Raw genomic sequence first — 20,008 nt, forward strand, 5'->3', positions numbered from 1 at the left:
TCTTTCTCTTCAATGCTTCTGGGACAATTCTTGTGGTGATTATGGGTTTTTCTTTCATTAATAAAAGGGCGTCAACAATTCTTTCAAGAGGAGGCGGTGTTTGCTGGCTTCAACCTGTACAGTGAATTACTAAATCTAACTATTAAAACCCAAATAGAAATGTGCTGCTTTATTAGTTAGTTGCAGTGATTGCCTGAAAAGGTGAGCAAAATATTAACTTAATATTGCTTTTTTTTGACGAGGCCAAGTGTGAGTGCAACAAAATTCAGTTACTACTTCATATACGAAACTTGAGAAAGGGTTGAGTCAAAAATTGTATTTATATAAATCAATTTACCAGGTCAAAAAAGGACTAAATGTGACTTGGGTCAATTGAAAATCCCCAATAGTCATAGAACACAGGTATTAGGTGATGGTATCAACCATACAAACCAATACGCAGTGATACTTCAACTTACCAACGTCTTTTTAAACAAAATGTTCAAGTTACGAAACATACAACAGGAAAATACAGTAAAGTCTCATTATATCGATATTCAAGGGAGTCCGAAAAAATATCGATATAACCGGGACTATCGATATATCCGACCCTGTTTGCATGTAATTTTCTCCGTGCGTGCATAGAAATAGTATCGATATAACCGGGACTATCGATATATCCGATATCGATATAACGAGACTTTACTGTATTGCCTCTTGTTACAAAAAAAAAATTCAACATACCAAAAGAAAAAAAACTTTCTTACCGGCCGCTCCGAGTTTCCTGAACACAAGCAATTTAGAGCTGCTCTGCCATTTACTATTACTGAGCATCATCCTGGCATCCCATTGGCTCAGAGGGAATTTGGCTGTATGTGTTCCTTGGATCAGTTCTTTACTAAACGGCAAGCAAACACCACCCGTGCAAGAGGACATGAATGAAAAACAATGAGGAGGCAGTTAAAAGTTCATCCATCAATCTATCCATCCATAATCCTTACCGCTTAATGCTCACGAGGGTCGCGGGGGCTGGAGCCTATCCCAGCTGTCTTTGGTCACTAGGTGGGGGACACCCTGAATTGGTTGCCAACCAATCACAGGGCACACAGAGACAAACAACCATCCACTCTCATACTTACACCTAGAGACAAATTTTAGAGTGTTCAATCAGCCTGCCATGCATGTTTTTGGAATGTGGGAGGAAACCGGAGGACCCGGAGAAAACAGACGCGGGCCCAGGGAGAACATGCAATCGCCACATAGGGAGGCCAGAGTGGGATTTGAACTGACAACCGCTGCACTGTGAAGTCAGAGTGCTAACCACTCGACTACCGGGCCACCCCAGTTAGAAGTTAATCATTTTTATTTTTCTGTTCTTTGTGCACAACTATAATTTACAGTAATCTAACTATAACAGTATTTGTTACATATTTGTATGCATGCGTTAGAAAACATGTACGTATATCTTTATTTTTTTGGCTCTGAACAAAATCGGGCATTTACATGCAAAACATGTCTCTACTTCCAAAAGAATGGAGTTCAGAAATTTCTTCCAGTTAATTTCAACAGTAGTGGTACCTCCGAGTCAAAAAATGTTACTGTTATTGGAGTGCACTTGAGGGAGCTGTGGGTACCACAAAGTGATACGCTCTTTGAGCACTCTTTGAGCATTGCAGGTGTTATACCTCCTAGAATTTTTAATGTTGTTCGACAGCATCACCGTCCAGATTCATGGTGCTGAATTAAAATGATTCACTGAATTTATGGTCATGTGAGAACACATTGAATATTTGTCCTCATCCTCCTACACAGAACCAACTCAGACTCTGCTCTTCATACAAGCGCGATGAACCCAAACCCACAGGACCCCTTCAGCATGAACCAGCAGATGGGTCGTGGTCGCAATGGTGAGTGTAGCATTCACATTGACACTCAGCAGTAGATGCTCATGAGTTTCTTCATATGCTTTCTATGTGTGATTAATTGGTAGAATCAAACTACATTATTGTATGATTGTTTTCTTTCTCATTTATCAATTGATATTTTCTACCTCTTTTTCTTCTTGTCTGCATGTGTTTCTCGTGGAGGTTGGCATGCTGTTAGTGGAAATGAGCCAGAGGTGGATGGGTCTGGAGAGAGTAAGTAATATGTTCTTGACACATTATTCGGTTCATGTAATCGACATGACTGAACAGAAAATTGTATGTCATCCCTTCTGCAGTCTTTTCTTTCCCTGTCCTACCGAATGAGGAGGGTCTCTTGGGTGTCAGTAAACCCCTCCCCAAGCAGCTGTGGGAAGCCAAGAAGGTGAGATTGGTGTCCACTTGTTACTATGTTCTTTAGTTCTTTTTTTCATGGAAAAACTCAATAGGATAACAACAAAGAGACTTGTTTCGATAGGATGTAAGCGTCCTCATTTGAATCATGAGTGAATAATATCCGAAAATTGTGCGGTGACTAATAACTTGGTTGCGGAATTTGAAAATAGTGGAATGGAAACCATGAATGGGGAAAAATAAAAATCCAAATAAAATTATTATGTTTTTTTTTACTGTAGGCCTATGAAAGTAGTTATCCCCACCCTATTAGCTCACACTGAAGTGAGGCAGAATGAAGGTGACGAAAAATGTTTTACCCTTTGCGTATTGAAACAGCTGTGAAGACTAAAACTAAGTGCAATTGCCAACATCAAATTGTGTCTATTGCCAAACATTAGTTTGGCTGATGCCCATTTTAGAAATATATTCACTCTTTTCTGAGCACAGCAGGTTCGAGAGATATTTTCATGTCCTTATTTAAAAAAAAAAAAAACATTTTTTTTTCAGGCCCAGACTCTTGCATCAAGGCCTAAATCATGTGAAGTGCCTGGGATCAAGTAAGTCTCTCTCTCTCTCTCTCTCTCTCTCTCTCTCTCTCTCTCTCTCTCTCTCTCTCTCTCTCTCTCTCTCTCTCTCTCTCTCTCTCTCTCTCTCTCTCTCTCTCTCTCTCTCTCTCTGAGCTAATACAAAGTGTGGTGGAGCCACGTTTGTTTGAAACACTCTGTGAGAAAATAAATCGTATACTATCAATCTAAAGTACTATCTTGCAACAGTACATCTCTCTCTCTCTCTCTCTCTCTCTCTCTCTCTCTCTCTCTCTCTCTCTCTCTCTCTCTCTCTCTCTCTCTCTCTCTCTCTCTCTCTCTCTCTCTCTCTCTCTCTCTCTCTCTCTCTCTCTCTCTCTCTCTCTCTCTCTCTCTCTCTCTCTCTCTCTCCCTTGCTCTCTCTCAGTGTGTCTTGTCAACAGCTGAGGTATTCCGATGTTTATTCAAACAACACACCTACCTTCTAGTTGCATCTGTGAATGCCTGATTGTGTGTGGCTGAAAGTTCACATAACTCGCATTGATTGGATTGGATTGGATATGCCTTTATTAGTCTCACAGTGGAGAAATTTACATTTCACAGCAGCAAAGTGATGAAAGGAATGAAAGTAGAAAAACGAAATACATGAGCTGCTGGAAAGGCAGCTCATGTGATGAAAGGTAATTTGAATAAAAGATATTTTAAAATTACATAACATATACTCAAGCTAGTTCTTTTGGTGACATGAACAAATCTGTGCTGTATGTCATGCATATTACCATATTTGACAATAAAGCTGACTTTGACTTTGAAAATATACCTTATTTGTGTAATGTGCTATTGTATTGTAATTAAAGAAATAAACTGTAATATATATTATAGTCGTTTTATTTACCTTTCTCATGGTTGTTGATGTAGTTACCTCTTGATGATATCCGAGTAAAGTTGCCGTGCTTTCTCTGCGATAATACCCTCACTCACACTGTCCCCTGCCAGCTGCTTTTCGTTAATCCAAATCAACAGAAGTTTTTCAACCTCTTCTATTGCCTAAGACCGTTGCTAGACAACACAGAAACACCCTTAGCCACACTTAGCATTGGTCAACCTGGGGTACTGGTACGCTAAGTCACAAAAACGCACACCTCGTTCATGTTTTTCGATGATCTCCTTCTGCTCTACCGTAATTTTCTTTTGTGTCCTCTTTGGCTTAACACTAGCCTGTGGTGGGGTCTTTTATGTCCCATAATAGCAAAAGTACTCCACACGATAAAAAACCACGTCTGCACTCAAAGAAAGGGGGTGCCAAAACTAGTCCGCCAGCCGCTGTGTGGTTTGGTTCGTCCACCAAAAACTAGTTCGTCAGCCAAGACTATATGCTCACGAATTTAATGTTCGTGAGACGAAAAGTTCGTGAGCTAAAGCATTTGTAAGCTGAGGTATCACAGTATTGTCAAAACCCAACAAAAGCAAACGTCCTTGGATCAGTTCTGTACAAAACGCCAGACAAAAAAAAACACTTCTGAGACCGAACATGAACGAAAGAGGGCAAAAAAATGAGGCATGTGCAGTTAAAAGTTCAAATGACCTTCATTTTTATTAGGGCACAGGTGCCTATTACGTTGGTCTCGATCGACCGGTAGATTGCAGACTGGTCCCAAGTCGATTGTGACATGTGTCGAGGAGGAAAAAAAAAACATTTTTCTCTTTGTGCATGTTATTCACATTTTTTTGCATGTTAATGTACATTGCACCCCAATCATCCTGTCATTCTCATTTTCACACAAAAAAGTTTTAACACAATAAAATAAGGGGAAGTACTGAGTGCTCAGCAGTCTGCAATTGGAGCTTGCGATCAGAGTGTCGCATAATATCTTCTGATAGTAAACAGCCTGCAAAATTACATTGCATGCCTTCGCGTCAAACTATGGCTCATCATGGCCTACATGTGCGGTAACGGTTCAATCGCGGGAAGTTAGTGATCTAAAAGTCGATCGTCGGTCCAAAATGTTTGGGCATCCTTGGTTTAGGGCATTTATATGAAAAACATATCTCTACTTAACAATATTTTAGTTCAGAAATGCCTTCCAGAACATATTAATTTCATAATTAGAGGCACCACTGTATGTGCAACAGCCCATAGCAATGGTGAATGTGATAAAAGCCTGACTTTACACGAGAGAAAGCAGGATGCAAGAGAAGTCAAGAGAGGAAAAAAAAGAAAATACTGACTATCATTTTTTTGTTCTCAAGACATGAAAAGTTAAAGTGATAACGGGATAGCGACAGTTTTCATTTTCATTTTTGATTAAATCTGAATTACTGGACTATGTTTGCAAAATCAGAGTTGGTCACATTTTGGCTGTTATCTTAGTGAGTGCATAAAAGGACCTAAGTTTACTTAGTTCCAGTTGCTTTTCATGATCATGTAAGCCTCACCCAAAAGCCCAAAACATTTATGTAGAATAAATCTGATATCGTTAATAAACATATTATTCAAAAAATAAAAGGACCTACAACAAATCACAATACTCATACAGGAAAAAAATAAATTACAGTGAACCCTCATTTATCGCCTATTCGTCCTGACTCCGCTGCGCTGTAGCGTCTTTTTCTACTGAAGGAGTCTTTCTCCGAGAGAAGAACATTGTTATCGGTAGTTGTTGGCACTCTTTGTTTTTTTTAGCAAGAAGATTTTTATAAACCGACATGGCCTGATTTCTAGAAGCAGAATGTTCCATGAGCTGCTCAAAGCCAGTGTGTTTGATTTTATTCTGATTTGTTTGCAGTGTTGTTTCTTTTACTTTGTTTACACATTTGCATGCCATTAATAATTTAAAAAAAAGTGTTTTTTTCCCCTGAAAAAAAAAATCTGCGATGCACTGAAGCCGCGATAAGTGAACTGCGAGTTAGCAAGGGATCACTGTATATTCCATCCATCCATTTTCCGTACTGCTTATTCCTCATTAGGGTCGCGGGGGGTGCTGGAGCCTATCTCAGCTGTCATCGGGCACGAGGCGGGGGACACCCTGAATTGGTTGCCAGCCAAATGCAGGGCACACAAAGACGTACAACAGTCACTCTCACACTCACACTCACACCTATATTATTTTTGAAACTGGTTTATTCATGTTTTCAGTCTTCGAACCGCTCCTTTTTTCTACTGCTGTTATCACGTGCTTGTAACTCTTTATTTTTACTTGCAACTCCAGACGGTCAAAAAACCTGTTCACGCAATGTCTCGCCTTTCACTCAAGTCATATTTCAGGTCACTTGGAAGTCAATGTACCTCTCTCTGTGCTGTAGTTCTTGTAATGTTGGATAAAATCGTATTTACTACTATCCTTGAGGGAAAAAAACATTATTCCTCCTATCATCCAAGTTAAGATCAGCGAGAGGTACAAGAGGTAGCCAAGTACAAGAGGTAGCCTTCATCCATCATTACATCCTCATTTTTCATATTTAAAAAAAAAAGCATTGGGAAGTTTGCTGAGTACAGACCCGGATGTGATATCATAATGATGTCAATCATTTTTAATTTCATTTCATTTTCAATTTTAATGAAGTGATTTTACAAATTATGGACACAACTTGTCCATAGCCGTCGGTTGTCCTTTAACAAACGCTGAAGCTGTAACAAATCGCTAACATGGACAAAAGAAAAATGCTGCCCCCTCATGGAATGGAAAAACATTGCCAAAGCTCTGACAAGCGCTTGACCGGCAACCCCTGCAAGAAAAACCAAAGCACAAACAAATTCGGGAATGAACGCTCCACATCACACTTTTCCATTCCCGAATAAATTCGGGAATGGCAGTGAATGAGTTGTACGAAGACAAGAGGTGTGCGCCAAATGTACATATGCACGAAATATTTCGAAGACAGTCAGCTGGAATAGGCTCTACTGCTACCATGCCCTGGATAATCTGAATGAATGAATTTAAAGGGCATTTTTGTCTTTTTTTCTTGGCAGCATTTTCCCATCTCCGGAGCCAAACCCTGGACTCTCCCACTACCAAGGATCATTAAATACAGGTGGCTCCCTACCAGATCTCACCAACCTACACTTCCCATCCCCTCTCTCAACTCCATTGGATCCAGAAGACAATGGCGGATACCCCAATCTCAGCGGAGGTAGCAGCACTGGGAATTTGCCTGCTGCTATGATGCACCTTGGCATTAACAATTCGCAGGGTAAGTGGAATCTTCGAGGTCCACCATATGCGCAGGATTTTTGAATGTATTTATTTTTTATGAGTTTAGCATCTGGACTCCAATGTAGCGCCCAGTTGGTGTCAATTGCTGTGTTTCCCACAAAGCGGCTGTTGAAGATGTCTAAAAAGGGTCCTACATTTTATCCTTCATTTTTTGCACTGATTTCTAACGTGCCCTTTCCTGTCGATGAAAAGGTTTCTTCAGCCGTCATCTGTACTTCTTTGAATGTGTCGGACGTTTCGCTTCTTATCCAAGAAACTTGGTCAGCAAACTAAAGTCTTACTGGTAGTTTAGGCCCTATATATATATATATATCCCTACTGTCCAGACATGGCGGTGCCGGACTCTGCTATGATAGGTCCCTGCTCTTAGGTTGGGGGGAGCAGAGGACTACTCCCTGCAGCTGCTCCACTGATAGTTCCTGTCATTCTAACTAACGACTGGCCTGATTGCCCCACTTCGACCGGTATCACCTCATCAGTATTACTAATCCTATGTTGCCTAAGTAGGCTGTTGTACGAACGATCCAAATTGAACCTCACCAAACCGGTTTAATGAAGGATTTAGTTGTTTTATGAAAATCGCGTCTTTTACTGCCCTTTCAACCCATCTATGTTCTTTCGCTAAAATTTTAACCTGCCCTTTCCTAGCACATAAGGTTCTCAGACTAATTATACAACAATATTATCATACAGGATATGATATTTCCAAATTACATACTGCAGCATATTAAAAGGTGCAAAGCATCAAAAAAAGTTTATACATGCATTAACTGCTTTGGACTTGGAGCCACGGGTCTCCACGTTGTTAAACGTGCTATTATTGATATTGTAAACCCACCGGTAGAGTGCAGCGAGGGTTGTATTTATTGCACTTGTTTCCTAAGCAATAAACACAGCCATTAAGTCGCCTCTGCTTATTTTGACTCTCAGGTCCTCATTGACGTTGCCACGCACACTGCAAAACACGCGCGCTTCTGCAGGCGGTTCCTCCCGCAGCTATAAAACATGTTGTTCCAGCCCCAAATAGCTGATGAGTATCCAGCTTGAAGGCGGACTCTGAGACTTTCATTTGGCCACTGTGACGTGTTCTGTCATTTCATTGGTCAAATGTGGCAATGATGGGTGATGCTCGTCAGTAAAAAAAATCCTTCAATAATCCAGGTCACAGTAAAAGCCCCTCGGGTTCAAAGTACGGGCAAAAAAAGCCAATACAAATATTTATTTGTATTTATGATTTAAAGGACAACCGACACCATTTTTTTGTTTCCTAACTGACATCAGAAAAACATTTTATAGCATCTAAAATACCCAAAACACGCAGGCTGATATTTTTAGTCAAATGCAAAACACCAATAAAAATGACTTGAAGTGGCTAAAAACTACTTCAAATTGAACCCGGAAGTGGCCAGTTTCAGAAGGTCCCGCCCCCTTATTTGTGGTGTCACACCAAGACGTCTTGTCTTGCTCGAGAATAAAAACAATGGCTTCAGATTCGGAGAAGATGCTTTCTTGTTACTCATGCAGTTATGAATATGATTCAAATAGTTCTGAAGAGGAAAGCATACATGTTTTCAATCGATTAAAGAATTTATTCCGTGTCATTTTGAGGCGCCTGGACTCCAATGTAGCATCCCAGAAAATGCACAAGATAGTGCCCAAGCTCCGTTGGAAATGGGCTGATTTGTCTGCTGGGAATTTGTGTCAACTAGTATCAAATAGTCTTGGTGCAACACACAACGATTCACCATCGCGTTATTTGTTTTTTCCTTTTAATTTCGCCATCAACACGATGTTTTCAGACCAAACAAAGTACCCAAAATGCATTGTGTGTCGCATTTCCATATATAAGGTGCACTGGTCTATCAGGCGCACCTTCAATAAATGAAAATATAATCTATAAATATATAAAAGTGTTCCAAATGCAAGGCACACCACATTATAAGGCGCCACAGCAGAGGCTGGGGCTACGCACTGCTTCTTCTACTGGGGGGGTGTAATTGGTGACAGTCGTTGCGAGACCTGTTGTGGCTCAATATGACTTCACATATACGGCGCACCTGCGTATAAGGCGCAGGGTCATCTTTGCAGAAAATAAAAGGTTTTGGGTGCGCGTTACACCAGTGTTTGACATAGCGTCTGCCCGGTGGCCCGGGGCGTACAACTTTTACGTCGGGCATACAACTTTCAAAACGTCTCGTCCCGGGTGGCCGACAACTTCTTCAAGAAGTATGCAAATGAAAATTTTGCATACTCGGCACCGGCAGCCAATCAGAAGCCTGTTTCGTGCTTTTAACTACACCGCGACTGAAAAGTGTACTTGAGAGCTTTGAAAGGCGCTTAGAAAGAGGAGTCCAATAGCTTTAGGCAGACAACGCAACGAAAACATTGCATTGTGCACCATGACGACGAACGACAACTGGAGCAAAATCTTCAGCAAGGGGTATTTACCATAAATTATGTAAGCGAGTATTTATGGGAGGTACTTCCTTAATTAAAAAAAAATCCTTTATACTTCTCAACAATGTTTTTTTTTTTTTTTTTTTTTTTTTTTGCGATTAGTCGTCTTGTTGTGTTTCAACTTGTGAAAAGTGGGGCAGGCAACTTTTCAGAGTTGTCTGCCCGGGTGTCCGCTAACTTTTTGTCATGACTTTCAGACACTGGTTACACACCGGAAAATACGGTAGCTGCTTTCAATCAGCATACAGAAAAACACATTTAAGGACATTTTATGCTGTCTCCAATTCAGTTTTGCTTTTGCAATACAGCCGTGGATGTATCAAGCGCTTAACAGAGCAGATTTGTTTTTTCAGATGAGAGTATCGCGCCACTACTCCTTTGCATTAATCTTTAGCCATGAAGTAGCTGTCACTGTCAAAAAAAATCACCTGTACTCACTATTCTAGAGGCAAAGAGAGTGAGAGAGAATTGGTCTAATTAACTAGATTATATCTGTTCTAAAATTCGATATGAAGTAAAGTGTTTCTGTATTTCATTTTGGGCGCTGCATAGATGTTCTTGTGCGACGAGTATATGCAAGCAGTGCACGATTGCGCACACGCGCAGTTTTGAGGTAACATTGCCTGCGATGTTGATAAAGTCTTTTTTGGAGAATTTCTTTAGTCTCACCAACGTATTGCTCTTCATTTTTACAATGTATTGAATAAACGACATTACTCTGTTTTTCATTTGGCATCTTTTGGATGCACTAATTATTGCCTTAAAGAGTTTATCGGTTTGAAATAAGTAGGAATTTTGTGTTGCCAAAGGACTCTTTGTAGTTTTTAATCTAGCAAGAATATATGTCTGTAACCTCCGGCGTCTCTGACTCTGAAACCGACGTGTGGTGAGATCAAATCAATCCACATCCGTTTTCAAGAAACAGAGTGCTAAGTCCTCTAAATCCATTTGTTCAGGTTAGAAGTGACTGTCAGATTGTCAACAACCCCTCATGAATGTAACCATTGACACAAGAGGGTCCGGCACTGTCCTTTCTCGTCCCATAAAACGTGCGTTTCTTTTTCTTTTTTTTTTTTTTTTTTTTTGTAGTTGGGTTCTTACACCTTCTTCGTAGCCTTCACACAACAGTAAAAACGCTGCTTCTATTTTTCAGCATTAGATGTTAAACTCTATCAGCCGACTACGTGTTATGGAAAGCTCAGTGAATGATTTCTCTGTCACTAACATTTTCTCACTTTTGTACTTCTGCTGCTCCGCCTACTCCATCTCAGTTTCTGTAGTTGGTGTCTCTGTACAGCACAACACAGTTCAGCCTGACTGAGCAGAGAGACGAAAACTCTTGACCCATTGGTCTCCACAATAAGCTCTTTTCTTCTCACTCAGTTTGCCTCTGTTTTCTCATTTTGGCTCTTACTCTGCGCCCAATCGCATAGTAATGATGCCTAATGAGACAGTATGGGCCGTAGTCTATGATGTGGGGTTGGAAAACAGGCCGGAAATGGAGTATGTAATCCATTCATCTGTTGTGTCCGCCGTTTCTCTTGGTCTCTGAACGTTATCCGTTGTCTTGGTTTCATGACTTTATGAAATCACATTTCTATCCGGCAATGCCGTTTTGTCGACTTTAGCATAATTAGTTTTATTATCTATTGTCACAATGTCCAATTTGTACCACCATTACAGCTCTGTACCACTTTTGGGTTTTCCACACAATAGTCAGTGGTGCAGTAGAAACAAAAATTGCAAGCGAGTGCAAAACGCAAGCGAGGAACGCGAGAAGACAACTTGTGGCAGTGTGGCATATGCCACATCAGGTTGAATAGACAGAAAGGATTCGCCTTTCTGGAGAGAACTGGTTCTAATTTGATAGATTCTAATTTTCAATGAAACAATAGCATCGATGAAACAGTCGAATGTCAATGGCACTATGACAATCCCCATGCTAACGTTAGCATCAATACACAACTGTGAGAGGCAGCACCCCAACCCCATATATATATATATATATATATATATATATATATATATATATATATATATATATATATATATATATATATATATATACCTCGGTTCTCGACAATAATCCGTTACAGAACCCTGTTCGAAAACCGATTTGTTCTAACACCTAAACCATTTTTCCCATTACAAATAATGTAAATCGTTTTAATCCGCTCCAACAGCCTGAATGTTTACCTTTTTAGTACAGTATTTTATACATTATTTTATGCATGAAATTTCACATTAAAATGCTGATCTCAGAAAATGTTAAGCAAAATGGCAAAGACACAAATAACATAAATGTAACCCAGGCTAATTGTACATTCAGAAAGAAAATAATTATGAATAGGATTTTTTACCATTGTGGTGGTCAGCAGAAGGCGCAGGTGGACGGAGGAAGGAAATTTATTGTTTGGAAGGAGTCCCCTTCCATAAAAACTTCGGAGAGCTCTTCTGTCTGAGGGGTGCTCACACGTTCAAATCTCTTTGCTCCTGTCACGTGCGAGTTGACAGCGGGGGGCGGGGCTGCCTCTCCCGGCCGCCCTCCACCTACTGTCAATGCTCTAATCACGGACACGGGGCATTTATACGGTTCGCGATCACCTCGCCAATGCCGGATGATTGACTCACCTCGCCACCGTACCTGGACTCTTCCTTCGATGCGCGAGTGTATCCAGTCTGAGGTATTTTCCCTGCGTCTTATAAATTTATGTCATCTTCCGGGATTGCGTAATTTTGCACCCTCGTGTGCCATTTGCTTTTTGGCGTAGTAAGCGGGTCGGATCACCCCCTGCCTTCTTACTCGCTGTGTTTTCTTTTATTTGTGAATAAACATCCTGCTTGGGTAGTACGTCTCTGCCGCCTGCTCTGGTATCCCAAACATTGCACTACTTTCCGACGAGTCAGCTGCCGTCACTCTCGCTGGGAACGCGACAGCTACGGATGACTCGGCTACAGGATGTTCTTTTCTCTTAAAATATCTATCCAATGACACTTGATCTCACTCCCACAGCCACATCACTAGATTTCACAGCCTTCTCATTCTTTAACATCGTACTGATCGTAGATTTCGCCATGCTGTATTCCCTAGCCACATCAGACACTCGCACACCTCCTTCATATTTTGCGATTATTTCTTTCTTAAATGCAATAGTTGTACACACTACTTTTCTTTTTTCACTTGTAGCAGCACTTACTTTCTTTGGAGGCATGATTAGAGGCTAAAACTCTTCGTACACCTATATTAAACGCTAGAGCAAAACGCAGCACGTCCGCAAGCGACAACAGTTGGTCACGAAGAGAGCGATACACCCGTACGCCGCTCAGCACCCCACCCTCGCATACGCACTCACGCGTCGTACCGGTGTTCAAACACCGATTGGTGTTCGAACTACAAAGCAAGAATGTGTCGAATATTTTTTTTGGACTCCGATTTGTTCGAACTGTGAGTCGTTCGAAAACCGAGGTTCCACTGTGTGTGTGTGTGTATATATATATATATATATATATATATATATATTCACACAGTGTATATGCGTACGCCCCCACCCTGCCTTTTTTTTCAGACTTATCTTCTCATTTGTCATTCTCATCCCTGCATTAGCGTTTAAACCGTGCCACCTCATAATATCTGTTAAAGTTACTTTCATCCAACTTGTTTTACAAACAAAGGCCATAACTTCAAGGAAACATGACTCAGTTTAGCCCTTTTAATCTGCCTAATCGGTGGTTTTATGTCTTGCATGTGTTTAATTTTCAGGCCTCTCCTCTTCTCTGAGTAATCCCACAATTCAAGCTTCCCTCAACAATTGCCAGCTGCAGTCTTCTCTCAGCAATCCCTCCATAAATTCCTCTCTGCGTCTTTCTGGTAACTCCCCTCGGCGGAGACCAGCACCCATCAGCCCCCTCACCTTGTCTCCTGGTGCTGAGCAGCGTAGGGGTCTGTCGAAGCAGCTGTCACCCACCATGTCCCCGTTGTTGTCTCCCATCACACAGGTACACCTACCGAGCATTTTAATCAGTGACGGGCCATGCATGTCACTCCTCGGCCTTCAGTCGTGCAACGTCTGAAGCGCCGTTCGCTGGGAAATAACTTGTGACTTGAAGAAACTTAAGAAATACTGTACTGTCATTAAACTGTTCACGTTTTTACTACGGGCGTGTGAATTCATGATAACCTCATAAAATTGCAATATTATTTGCTATTTTTTTTCGAGCTTCGGAGCTGTCTAACCTTTCTTAATGATGTCCATCTATTCTTGAAAAGTCTGTCTTGAAAATGGCTTTAACAGTATATCTGCAACCAAATCCATTTCTTCTCCTCCTTCAGCCATTGTGGGTTGACAAGACTGCTATTAAATCAACACAAAAATGCACAGTATTTGCTTATGCATCTCGCTACAGATACAGTGTGCTAGCTCTCGCCAGTATCCTCTTCACTAGCGTCAAGTGATACTATGATTGGCTAGTGACTTAATCAATCATATTTTGAGAAAACTATGCTGTGTTCAGTGCCTTCAGCAGACCCTGGGTTCCCAACTCAAATTCTGATTGGTTCAAGCAACATTGATTTTTATGGTCCAGGGGCCCGAGAACTGATTGTGAAAGCATCCAGGTATATTTCTGAACCTGATAACAAAGGATGGCTGAAATGTGATTGGTTAAATGCTTAAATACGAAAACGCACATCAAAATAGTGTTCGCAAACTATGATTGGCTTGTGGCTAGCCAATCATACTTTGCGAAAACTGATGTTCCCCAGCGCCTGCAAGCAGGTGTTGGTAATAAACCAGAACCAATCCTTAAAGCGTCCAGGTACATTTCTGACCCCGGTAACAAATGATGGCTGAAATGTGATTGGTTAAATGCTGAAAACAAAAGCACATCTGGAAGCAGCACAACAGGGGAAAAAATTGAAAGGAAGCTGAAAGACAATTTTGAATTATTTAATAAGAATTTATGGACAAAATATAATTCACATTAGTCTGTGATTCAGATATTTTGTGGACAGCAGAGAAGGCCATGCAGGCCCTGACGGCCCACCACTGATTTTAATATGTATTTTGGCAATGTACCATTTTATTTATTTGAGTGAAAATATTAGAATAAAACACCACAATTCAAGAACACAGGGGTGCAAATCTCTGCAATGGCAAAAGGTTGTGTTGAATTTTATTTGAGGATTTGCGGTTTTGAGTTTACAGAATTCTGTTCCATGGTTGCCAATCATCATTAAAGTATTTATTCTTCATAATTAAAGGAAACATTTTTTTGGGGGGAAAACATAAGGATTAAACAAAAGTCTCCAAATGTCAAAACCATTTGGGACCCCACCTCTACAGGAAGATGTCCTATTTAAGTCTCAATTAACTAGCTCCTATTTATTAGCGACTCCTGCTGGCTTGTTTTTGTGATGTAGGGAGTTGCTTTAGATACCAGCAACATGCCAAGGAAGCCACCTCCTCCCTATCCACTCTACCAGCAATCCCAAAATGCAGTGGACCAGGCACATCAGTGCCAGCAGAAGCAACAGCAGCATCAGCCTGTTTCTCCTCTGCAAAGTGCTGCACTGGACTTCAACCCAATACAAGTTGGTGCCAGGACGATGGCCAACATGCCATTATTACAATATCACACACAATATATATGTCACTCTTCATTGTACAGTGAAGAATTCATTACTTTTTTGTTTCTTACAGCACAACAATTTTGCACCGCTCTTCAGTGACTCATTCATGGAGCAACCGTTCTCCAGTCGCCACAACAAAACCCTCCCGTACCAGGTGGGCTTGAAACTATGGAAACACACTTGGACTGTGAATAAATAGCAGCATTGGGGTTGAAAAAAACTTAACTGTGAACATTAATGTCAAATGGAAATTGTGACTGTTATCCAAAAAAAGTAACTTTACTGAGTATTTGATTTAAAAATGTACTATTTTTGATTGCAGATTGCTTTATCGGTTACATTCAGGAGCTGCCAACAAAAAGTGGTTTTACTAATATTTATCCGAAGTGCGTTTGCTTTAATAGCATTTTTCTGAAATAAATTTTTTTTTTTTTTTCGTTTCACTTAAAGGACAACCGACGTTGCCAGGCAAGTTGTGTCCATAATTTGTAAAATGGCTTTAAATGACTTCTACTGAGCATATTTTACAAAGATTCCACCGCATATAGCTATATTATACGTTTTAAGACTCGCGCTGAATACTTCGGAAGTCTTGTTTTTGAGTTGGTGACGAGTCCTCACGTGACGTCACTAAAGGACTGTAAAAAAGACGCATTCTAGCGGTCCTTCCATCACGTTTTTTTTTTTGCTGTACTTGTTTGGTCTGGGGGCCAGAAGAGGGCGTCCAAGCGCCATATAAGGAATTTATCAGCCTGTGGAAACGGAGGTGGCCACAGGAGGTCGCCATTTTGTGCCTCTTTTTTTGGTTGAGAGATTTACCCCCAATGTTGCCTCAAAATGGCACAAATAAATTCTTTAATCGATTGCAAACATGTATGCTTTCCTCTTCAGAACTATTTGAATCATATTCATAACTGGATGTGTAACAAGAAAGCATATTCTCCGAATCTGAAGCAATTATTTTGATTCACTAGCAATGCTAGGCGTCTTGGCATGACGTCACGAACAGGGGGCGGGACTTTCTGAAAATGCCCAATTCGCAGCTCAATTTTTTGCAGATTTTGGACACTTTAAGTCATTTTTATTGGTGTTTTGCATTTGACTAAAAATATCATACTGCGTGTTTTTTGGTATTTTAGATGGTCTAAAACGCTTTTCTGATGTCAGTTAGGAAACAAAAAAGTGACGTCGGTTGTCCTTTAACACGTTTAAAAATATACTGACAGCCTTCCTGGATTTTGCTTCAAGAAATTAGTCTCTATAAAAATTAATTAAAATGAACACAATCGTTGATCAGGGCTTGGCAACAGACTCATGAAATCATTCTGATAAAATGAATTTAGGAATCAAAGTTCTAAGTGTTGGACTTTATATTCTATATTTCATTGATCAGGGAATGCCTGCAAACATCGTGAATTGTCGTCAGGGATTATGAGAGATGACAAACGTCTTCATCAATAATTTTACTTGTTGCAAACAGTTTTTCATGTTGCAGGGAAATTTTTAGGGAAAAAAATCCAAATAATCCATTGTCTACCTGTCAAGTATTTGCAATAGAGTCTGAACCTTTGTGTAGGCTCTCAGTTTTGCCTATGAGGTGAAACCAGAGCTAGGTATTTAACAATAGAAGTAATCAGATTGGAAAGGTAATCAGGTTGGCACAGTCCGGCACAGGGACCTATCAGAGCAGAGGTCTGGCACTGCCACCTCTGTCCATGAGTGATATAGAAAATGAATTACCAGCACAACTTTAGTTCACTGACAAAGCTCTTCGAATGAGGAGCCAAACGTCCTTCAAAGAAGTACAGATGATAGCTGAAGAAGCCTTTTCCTCAATAGAGTCTGAATCATTTGTAAATGATCGTAAGACATGGCGTCAAAGGTCTTTTTTTTCACATTGACAAGAGACCGCGCATGTGAACTTGGTTACCAATGTATAAAAATCAACCAATTTGTGTGTAGCATTCACAATACGGTTTAAAAAAATCAACACACATTCACCACACTGATCGTCATGGCAAGGAAAACAACAAAAGAGCAATGCAATGAATGCCATTTAAACCGATTCAGACAGTTGTAAAATGTAAAGTTGTCGCGTAAACAAAATGAAGCTATGTTCTTTCATCTGTAACGGCTGATTTTTAGGTATTTTATTATTTCATCTGCATATCCTGCTGGATCTCAGTTGTTGGGGACCTCTATAGGGTACCAAGCCAGGAACATTGGCCCTGTGTTGGTGTTCCGACAGAGCTACAGTTGGGCACTGACCACATTTGTTGCTGCAGTCCCGCATGCCCACACACTGTCCCCGCTGCCTTTTTTCTTTTTGTCCCACCTTCTCCTTCTGTGGTGTCTGTGCTCTTGGCGACAGAATGCGATGATGAAATGATTTTCTAAACATTTGTCATGGCACTCATGGTGTGGCTGTGAAACCGAGTTGAACAAATGGATCACACACAACTCAACCCCACAGTTGTAGTCTGACAGTATGTAGTGGCTCATGACTAATCTTAGCGGCTGTCCGTAGTGGGGCAGGAAGCGCATTTATTTGACCAACAGATCAGTGAACAGTTTTCAAAATCAAAACCAACAATTCTGTTTGGAGAAGGCCAGGAAACGGTGATGGGTGTTTCAGTGGACGGTTTCTAGTGCACCACTGTGTTAGAGAGTTGTGCTGGAAAAGTCTCACTGGATCCTTTCAAACCCTCATAAAGACACAATACAAATTCATCTGCATCCCGCGGGCAGTGTGGCTGCACTCCGACAAATGATAAAAATATTTTTCACGTATTTTGCTCTATTCTTGTTGTTGAGATTCATAATAGATGTATTTTGTAGTCGTATTTTATAGGTAGTAATACTTGGTTTTTCAACCACAATATAAGATTTTAATTTAAAACAGATTATTTTCTTACAGCCAGTGTATTTTAGGTGTTCAATGATCTGACATGTTTCGGCGTATATATATAAATATATATATATGTGTGTGTGTGTGTGTGTGTGTGTGTGTGTGTGTGTGTGTGTGTGTGTGTGTGTGTGTGTGTGTGTGTGTGTGTGTGTGTGTGTGTGTGTGTGTGTGTGTGTGCGTGTGTGTGTGCGTGTGTGTGTACAGTAAGACCTCAACTTATGAACTTAATTGGTTCCCAGACAGAGTGTGTAAGGCGAAAAGTGTGTATCTAAAAAAAAAATTCCCATAGGAAACCATTGAAATGGTAATAATCCGTTCCCGGGTTTCCATAAAATATACTTTTCAACTAAATAAGCCTTAAAACTACACACAACATACCTAATTCTATGTATAATGAATGTGCTATTGTATTGTAATGAAAGAAATACACTGAATTGTATCATAAAGTCACTTTATTTACATTTGTAATGGTCATTTATGGCTTGATGGAATGGCATTGGAGGTCGAAGGTCAAAGGGAATTGCTGTTTAGAAAGAGAGGCGCATTACATGAGGAATGTAATTGAAGAAATAAACTGAGGTGTAAAATAAATTTTATTTACCTTTTTGATGGTCGTTGATGGCTTATGGAAGGAGAGTCACCTTCCATAAGGACTGTTGGTAACTTAACCTCTGGTGCTGTTCGGTCGTGTGCTTCCGCCGAAGATCACTCCGCCAGCCGTGGTGGGTGTGTATTATGAAAATAGTGCTTATTATAAGGTTTAATGTTCATAAATTTGACGTTTGTAAGACAAAAAGTTTGTAAGTTGAGGTGTTTGTAAGTTGAGGTCTCACTGTATATGTATGTATATATATATGTGTATATGTATATAGTGTATATATAGAGAGAGATTTATATGAATCTTATAGGTGTATAGTGGTTGAAAAACCAAGTATTACTACCTATAAAATAAAGATGGGTTGTATGATATGAATACAATTGTAAATTTCACAGTTTTATATGAGAATGGTGAAAAGTCAATTGATGGCCAGGTGAACCTTGAAAATATTTGATTAAAAATGTCTGGCAGCCCGATTATCCAGTGGTTAGCATGTTGACCTCACAGTGCAATGGTACCAGGTTCAATTCCAGCTCAGGCTTTCTTGTGTGGAGTTTTCATGTTGTCACCGCACTCGTGTGGGGTTTCTCTCAGTACTCCGGTTTCCTCACACAATCCAAATAACATGCATCGCAGGCTAATTGAACACTCCAAATTGTCCCTTGGTTTGATTGTGTGCGTCAAATAAAGCCCCGCGATTGGCTGTCAACATGTTCAAGGTGTAGCCCGCCTATTGCCCGAAGACAACTAGAATAGACTCTGGCACCCCCCACCCCTGAAAATGCATGGAAAGAAAATGTCTTAAAAATAACTTTAAAGGACAACCGACGTCACTTTTTTGTTTCTTAACTGACATCAGAAAAATGTTTTATAGCATCTAAAATACCCAAAACACGCAGTATGATATTTTTATTCAAATGCAAAACACCAATAAAAATGACTTAGTGTCCAAAATCTGCAAAAAAATTTCAGAAAGTCCCGCCCCCAGTTCGTGACGTCACACCAAGATGTCTTGCATTGCTGGAGAATCAAAACAATGGCTTCCGATTCGGAGAATATGCTTGCTTGTTACACATCCAGTTATGAATATGATTCAAATAGTTCTGAAGAGGAAAGCATACGTTTGCAATCGATTAAATAATTTATTCCGTGCCATTGGGCAATTCCGTGGCAACATTGGGGGGAAATGTCTCACCCAATAAGAGGCACAAAATGGCCACCGAGCTGTTGTGAGGAATCTATCAGCCCGTTTCCTCAGGCTGATAAATTTCTTCCATGGAGCTTGGGCGCCCTCTTCTGGCGCAACACGAGGTTTTCAGACCAAACAAGTACATCAAAATACATTGATGTGATGGAAGGACTGCTACAATGTGTCTTTTTT

The 20,008-nt window shown here is 40.4% G+C and overlaps 1 protein-coding gene across 3 annotated transcripts in view; it reads left to right on the forward strand.

The window, feature by feature from the left end:
• crtc3 (CREB regulated transcription coactivator 3) overlaps positions 1-20,008 on the forward strand; it is a 55,697-nt gene that overhangs the window by 27,566 nt on the left and 8,123 nt on the right. For all 3 annotated transcript variants that reach the window (XM_088991907.1, XM_088991906.1, XM_088991905.1), the window contains 8 exons: positions 1,792-1,886; positions 2,067-2,117; positions 2,201-2,286; positions 2,805-2,854; positions 6,792-7,012; positions 13,253-13,488; positions 14,912-15,082; positions 15,192-15,275. In XM_088991907.1, the coding sequence (XP_088848033.1) occupies positions 1,792-1,886; positions 2,067-2,117; positions 2,201-2,286; positions 2,805-2,854; positions 6,792-7,012; positions 13,253-13,488; positions 14,912-15,082; positions 15,192-15,275 (994 nt within the window). The remainder of the gene's footprint in view (positions 1-1,791; positions 1,887-2,066; positions 2,118-2,200; positions 2,287-2,804; positions 2,855-6,791; positions 7,013-13,252; positions 13,489-14,911; positions 15,083-15,191; positions 15,276-20,008) is intronic.

This window comes from Hippocampus bargibanti, linkage group LG03 (assembly GCF_051943395.1).
Source record: "Hippocampus bargibanti isolate YZ-2025 linkage group LG03, ASM5194339v1, whole genome shotgun sequence".
Taxonomy (NCBI): domain Eukaryota; kingdom Metazoa; phylum Chordata; class Actinopteri; order Syngnathiformes; family Syngnathidae; genus Hippocampus; species Hippocampus bargibanti.